The sequence below is a fragment of the Coffea arabica genome, chromosome 9e (genome assembly GCF_036785885.1).
Source record: "Coffea arabica cultivar ET-39 chromosome 9e, Coffea Arabica ET-39 HiFi, whole genome shotgun sequence".
NCBI lineage: Eukaryota > Viridiplantae > Streptophyta > Magnoliopsida > Gentianales > Rubiaceae > Coffea > Coffea arabica.
In genome coordinates, this window is record NC_092327.1 from 29092535 (window position 1) to 29099991 (window position 7457).

The 7457-nt window shown below is 37.4% G+C and overlaps 1 protein-coding gene across 1 annotated transcript; it reads left to right on the forward strand.

Moving 5' to 3' along the window:
* The first annotated feature begins 2139 nt into the window (after nt 1–2139).
* LOC113709906 (protein FAR1-RELATED SEQUENCE 5-like) lies at nt 2140–3828 on the forward strand. The gene is made up of 3 exons (XM_027232751.2): nt 2140–2520; nt 2584–2673; nt 2767–3828. Exons 1-3 carry the CDS (start codon nt 2140–2142, stop codon nt 3826–3828), a joined length of 1533 nt encoding a protein of 510 aa, XP_027088552.2.
* The last annotated feature ends 3629 nt before the right edge of the window (nt 3829–7457 follow it).

The following is a 7457-nucleotide window of genomic DNA, read 5'->3' on the forward strand; positions in this document are numbered from 1 at the left end:
AAACAAAATTGAGGGAAGAGTCTTGGCATGCTCCGTCTGAAGGTAGGGAGTTGACAGAAAACTCTTATCTCAGTTTTCTTTTCTTAGAAAACTCTTTTCTCAGTTTCTGTTCGAGAGTGTTACCAAGAAACTGAGAAGAGACTTCGGAGACTGGGTCAGCAAATGTTGTATCCATTTAAATGCTTACAAGGCAGGCGGCAAGGTAGAAGCAAACAGAGGAAATTCAGCATCTCATAAAACACCAGATTTTGTCCTTCAACTTAATAGCAGAAGTAGCTGCGCTCTCTGAGTTTGGTAAAACGTAGAGCGTATTTACAATACCAAGGTAACGTGACTGAACCATGTAACTAACTGTGGCCAATCATTTGTCATCCAAATGCACATCTGTTAAATGAAGGATGAAATTAGATTTACTAAAGACATCATATGAAGATGATAGAAGAATAGTAAAGTTGTACCGTGTCTGTGTGTATGTGAGCATTCAGCTTTTTAGTGATGGATTATAATGAAATAGTAGTTATCGGAAGACCCAGGAGTATGTATTCAAGTAAAGCGAAATTAGGGAAAGATGAGAAAAATAAAGTCACATTTAACAAGTGAATGAATGTACATCCTGTTGTAAATTAGTTACAAGTTATAGGCACTGTATTATAATTGATATGAATCATTGTGCATCCAGCAGTTGGTCTATGCTCATGACACAATCTTAGTTTGCCCCTCTCTCCTGACCATGTGGTGTGTGTAAAATAGAGGTACAGAGTTGAATGAGGTGAAGCAGAAGAAAAGACCGACCTATGTGAATAATAAATGGGTGTACTTGGTATTGTAAGTAAATTACATGATGTAATAAATATATTACAATGAGTAGAAAATACTTGTTTGACCCTCAAAATATAGAAATAGTAAAAAATGCGGAGTTGGCTTCGGCAGTTGTCATTGACGAATGACATAAGGTCTAGTGAAACAAATTACCTAGAACCTAAATATAATCACCCGAGTGGATGAACATACAGTTAAAATATACTTACATTATGTGACCAACACAATACAGTACGTATAACCTAATGTACATGGAGTTGTATTGTACATACATAATGCCGTTGTCTTAGAGTATAATAGGATTGGTATATGAGTATTTGTACAACATTAATCATATCGATTGGGAGTAATAATAGGATTTGATATACAAGTAATGTGTGTAACATAACACATTATGAATGGTAATATACACTTATATTGTTGTTTATGTACATATTATTCATGAACTGTTGTAAATTATGGTGTTTGATACATAATTGGTAGGAGCAGAAGTAATGGATTGTAGCAAATTAACAGAAAATGGGACTCCTGAATTAGGAATGGAGTTCAATAGTGAAAAAGATGCGTACAAGTTTTACAATAAATATGTCTTTAAAATGGGTTTTAGTGTACGCAAAGACTATTTAAAATGGGTTCTAGAAGCAAAGTTGTAAATTAGTTACATATTATAGCCACCGTATTACAATTGATATGAATCATTGTGCATGTAGTAGTTGGTCCATGCTCATGGAGCAATATTAGTTTGTCCCTCTCCTGACCATGCAGTGTGTATAAAATGGAGGCGTATATCAGAATGAGGTGAACTAGAGGAAAAGACATATATGTGAATAATAAATGGATAAATCTTGTGTTGTAAGTAAATTACATGATGTAAGAAATATATTACAATGAGTAGAAAGTACTTGTTTGGCCCTCAAAATGTAGAAATAGTAAAAAATGTGGAGTTGGCTTATGCGGTTGTCATTAATGAATGACATAAGGCCCAGTGAGCTAAAGAATCTAGAATCAAAATATAATCACCAGCGTGGATGTACGTACAATTAAAATAGACTTACATCGTGTGACCAATACATTACAGTCCATATAAGTTAGTGTACATGGAGTTGTATTTGTACATAAATAATGCCGTTGTCTTAGAGTAAAAACAAGGTGATGTGAATCATTAATCATATTGATAAGCGTAATAATAGGATTTGGTATACGAGTAATGTGTGATTCATAATACATTATGAATAGTAATATACATTTATGTTGTCGTTTATGTATATATTATTCATGAAGTGTTGCAAATTAGGGTGTTTGATACATAATTGACAGGTAATGAATTGCAGCAAATTGGCAGAAGATGGGACCCCTGAGTTAGGAATGGAGTTCAACAGTGAAGAGGATGCGTACAAGTTTTACAACAAGTATGCCTTTAAAATGGGTTTTAATGTACGTAAAGACTATTTGAATAAAAACAAAGACGGCGTGACCACGTCTAGGAGATATAGTTGCTGCAAGGAAGGTGTGAAGCGCAAGTATGAAGGTGATGTGATGCCAAAGAGGACACGAGCGTCGACGAAAACAGGGTGTGGAGCTAAAATGGTTATCGTGTTGTTTAGATGGGCAATGAAATACCGTGTGCATGACCTTGTCTTAGAGCATAATCATGAGTTGCACATTGCTCAATGTGCGCACATGATGCCATCACAAAGAAAAGTGAGTGTGGCTCAAGGATTCCAAGCTGAAATAAGCTAGGATGCTGGGCTTTCATTGAAACAGAGCCATGAGCTTATGGGAAAGAAGGTAGGTGGGATGGGTAATGTGGGATATACTCGAGATGATCTTAAACGATATTTTCGAACGAGACGGGTAAGGAGCTTGAAATATGGAGAAGCAGATAGCATGTTGAATTATTTTCAAAAGTAAACACTCGAGAATCCATTCTTTTTTCATGCCGTACAGCTGGACTGTGAAGAACAGATAATGAATATCTTTTGGGCTGATGCAGGAATGTTAATTGACTACAACATTTTTGGAGACGTAGTCACATTTGACACAACCTACAAAACAAATAAAGAATACCGGTCATTTGGAGTATTTGTGGGTTTTAATCAGCATAGGCAAATTGTGATATTCGGTGCTGCCCTTATGTATGATGAAACGATAGATTCTTTCAAATGGGTGTTTGGTACATTTCTAGAAGCAATGTGCGGAAAGCGTCCAAGTACCATACTAACCGACCAAGATCACGCCATGACAGCCGTTCTTTCTGTTGTCATGCCTGAAACATTTCACGGTCTATGTACGTTTCACATAAGACGTAATTTTATGAAACATTTTGGCAATCACTACAAGAAAAATAGTGATCTTCCATACATGTTTGGTGCCTGCATGTATGAGTTTGAAGAAGTGGAACAATTCAATAGGGTGTGGGAGGCGATGGTGAAGAAACACAATCTTGAAAATAATGAATGGCTCTCCGGGTTATATAGAATTCGTGATAAATGGGCAAGGTGCATGATAAAAGAAAGATGGACCGCAGGAATGCGAAGCCCCCAACTTAGCGAAAGCCTAAATGCAGCAATTAAAAATCATTTGAAACTGGATCATGACCTTGTGCAGTTCTTTAGACATTTCAATCGAGTGGTTGATGAAAAGAGATATAATGAACTGATCGCAGAATATGAAATGAGGCAAAAGCTGCCCATGGTAGGGTTAAGGCAAACACCTATGCTTGTGCATGCATCAGAGACGTATTCACCAACCATATTTGTTACATTTCAAAATGAATATGGCGAGTCAACAGCTATGGTTATATTGAGACAACAAGATGCAACGATGTTTGTGGAGTTTGCGGTCATGAGGTATGATGGAGGACCTGAAAGAATAGTGGTATTCAATCGGAATGATCTAAGTGTACGTTATAGTTGCAAAAAATACGAGAATGAAGGCATTTTATGTGGGCACGCGTTGAAGGTGTTTGATACCGTGGGTACTATACAAATTGCGAGACACAAACACTAGCCACTTACATATTAAGTGATTTAGATGAAGCCTCGGGTTCTTTGCCACCAAACTTTCCTGTTGGTTTATCTCTACCACCTTGGCCACTTGAAGTTCTCGATCTTTTTCCTGCCATCTGAACTAAGAGTTATACAACTGCACTTCAGTTCTATTATGCTTTCCCAAGTTATTCTGAATGCATTACAAAGTAATAACATCTATAATACATCACTTTCAAATCTCAGTAACAATACTTTCAAAAACTTGTAACTTTTGTTCCACACTATGTTTGCCAAAATTAATAGTGAGTTAATTATTCTGCTGGGCATCTTCCACTTACAATCTACTCTCACTCATTTATCATTTTTTACGCAATTGACCTCTTCTTCTATTTCTTGTCCTACTGTACACATATGAGTTATGTATCAATTGTGAGGTACCAATTGAACAATTATGTAATATAGTATTTTATAGAGCAATTATTATATTATAATTGCTAAGTCACTGCGTGTTACACTTATCCAACTTCATGTCCAATCACACTAGCGGAGCAAAGCTTGTAACCCTTTTTTCACATTCAGTATGTCAAACTTAACGCAAGTAAATCATTTTTCATACCTTGTTCAGCTTGTCGTCTGCTGCCCTACCTATCAAGTTCCAAACAATCGACTTCTTCTTCTCTTTATCCTGTGATTATACAAATATGAGTTAACTAACAAACAATAACTAGAAAGTTCACAATATGTTCATGCAATTTTACACATCAGTTTTGTTACTGTAACTTCTGAATCACTGCATGTAACAGTTATCCAACCTGCTGTCCAACATGCCTAGTTAAAACAACTTGTAACATTTTTGGCCACAATGCATCTATCAATCTCAGTGTTATATACATTCACGCCGCTTAACAATTTTACCCTGCATCACTATTTATTCATATCAAATGTCTCTTATACAATACTCTGATACATACTTAAGGGAACTATCTTTGTAACACTTTTTTTCGCTTTGTATGTCACAATCAATAGGATGTACAAACCACAAACAAATAAACTATAATCCGCCCCCAACCATTGCTAGCCAACAGAATCTACAATAAGTTCAAAGCAATAACTAGTACCCCTATTATATTATTACCCAACCAATTCCATACCCCATTCACACGATTTTGCAAATACTTGGCGCACTAAATTTTTTGCACCTGTCCTCCCCAATGTTGGCCACCAAATTACATACCTTTTACCCCTCAGTACCAATAAACATTCTGTTCCAACAAAATCATTAAAGATCAATTAACCTATTCATTTACGACATTGTTCAAAAATAACAACTACTCACATCACTCCACCACATTGTTAAGTTTCGAAAGTTATGTCATAACATTGTTGTTTTGTTACCTGGGTGTTTCCTACTTTTTCTCTTCTCCAGATGCCCAACGTTCCACTTCACAATTTTGATTCACTTTTGCCAAGCCCTTCTAGATTTCAAACCGCGACAACTCTGCATGTTGGATCGCTCCTTCGTTACAAATGTATTTTTCCCTACTTTCCCCTTTCCCTAGTTTGCCCCAGCCACTTTCTTGCCTGTAGCCACTTGCTTGTTTTGCCTCCAGCCACTTTCTTATTTTCTCTTTCTGCTTCCGTTTTTTGGTGTTCTGGGGTGACTGAAATTTGGCTATAGTTAGTATGGAGGGAAAGCAAAAGACTTTTGTGTTTGACGATGCATTTGGGGTGACTGAAGTTCCACAGATTTTTGCAATGTTCAACGCACTGTACCAATTCTCTTTATTTCCTCTGTTATTTTCTCCTCTCAAATCTTGCCCTATTTTTTGGCAGATGTGAATTTCGGCAACTGCTCCATTTTCGAGGGAGTGTAATTGCGTCTTTTAATTTTCAACCTTTTATTTTGAGCGGGACTTTGCTAACGATCGGTGCTGACGGTCCGTTACGGTCTCCTCGCTTCTTCTATTTTTTTCAATTTGAACTAAATCAAACGGCGTGGTTCTTTGCCCTGTTGAAGACTTGCTGACTTGGCTCATTTGTCTCCTCACGTTTTTGATTGTGAGGAGACCGTTCAGGAGCGGTCGGCCTGACGACCGCTCCTGCCTCGTATCCGCCAACTTATATATCTGGTCTTACTTGTCAGGATGATTCTAATATCAAGACACACCATAATTTTTTCACTATTAATACATTCAAGTCTCATACATAATAGGTAACGAATCTAACCTCGACTACTTTACTTGAGATCATACATTCCTATACTCTTTTAGCTTAGGTACTGGACTTACAATAGGGGAAAGCCCTACTCTGTGTCTTCCTACTATTTGATATTGTTATGTTGTAGAATCATCTAAGGATACCTTCACAATCTTGAATTTTTTATGACGTCCTTGGGAGAATCATTCCTTGCTCGCACAATTAGTGTCGTCTGTGAAAATCGATAAGTTTAAGTGCCTCTTGCTTCGATGACCAAAACCTGATTATATTGAGGTAATCAGCTCTCCCAAGTCCTTAAAGACCAAGCAATGAACCTCTAAGAAGGTCATCAAGTTATCTCCTTGAGAAGCCTCAGTGCCTCAGTGTAGATGCTATTGCCTAGGTGGCCGAATTTGTGGCCTGGAACCTTAGTCTTTTTGAAGAGATCGCATATATGAAGGGGAAGAAAAGGCCAAGCCCTTTTGACAAAAGCCTAAGGCTTCTCTAACATAGTCCTCTTCTAAAGGTAAGTCGAATGATAGTTACCCAAAGAAGAAGAGGGATAACCCACCAAATAAAAGGAAAAAATGTACTCAAAATTGGCGTCAGTTTCAATGGTCCTTATGAGAAACCCATTCAAAAAGAAGGAAGCTAGTGAAGCCTCTAGGTGAGAATTTTTCCTCTATGGGGATTATATGAGGGCTTCCCCTTTTACCCCTGATATCAATGAGGAGCTGAATTTCAAACTACTGAGTTCCCCCACTATGATGATAAAGAGATCCTAAGAATGATATCCATGCTTTTCTCTCAGCATTTCAGCTATATGGAGTTTTCGTTTTTATAATGTACCAAGCTTTCCTATATTTCTGCAAGGAAACACTTGAAAATGGTTCTGGAAATTGGAACCAGAAATTACAAATTTGTGAATAAGTTCATCTATCAATTCGTCTCTTTTTGATCGATCACTAAGACCGTGACATATTCTATGAAAATCAAGTAGTAGCCCAATGAATCGCTTAGATTTTGCCTAGCTCATTTTTTCAAAGAAAGCATCCAAAATTTTGACCCAGATGAGTAGGTCACCATGGTAGCTTTCATTCATGGGCTCAGGTCTGGAACTTTTAACATGAAATTCCATTAGAACTAATTCTTGTCATTAAACGAGTTTTAAAAGTGAATAGATAAGTTCATCCAAGCCGAAAACTCCAATAGGCTCAAAAGAGAGGTTCATACCTACCAAGTTACAACGGATAGAAGAATCAGGGTACGCCAAGGAAGAAGTGGGGCAGGCACCTCAATCGGGCCTGGGCAGTGCAACTGAAGCATTTTTGACCAAATTTCTAGAGCCAAACCTCCCAATTTAGCAAGGACTTGACTCCCCTTAATACTATCCACTCTCACATCTTGGACATAACGGATCAATAGAATTTAGGATGTCCTATGCCGAGGATA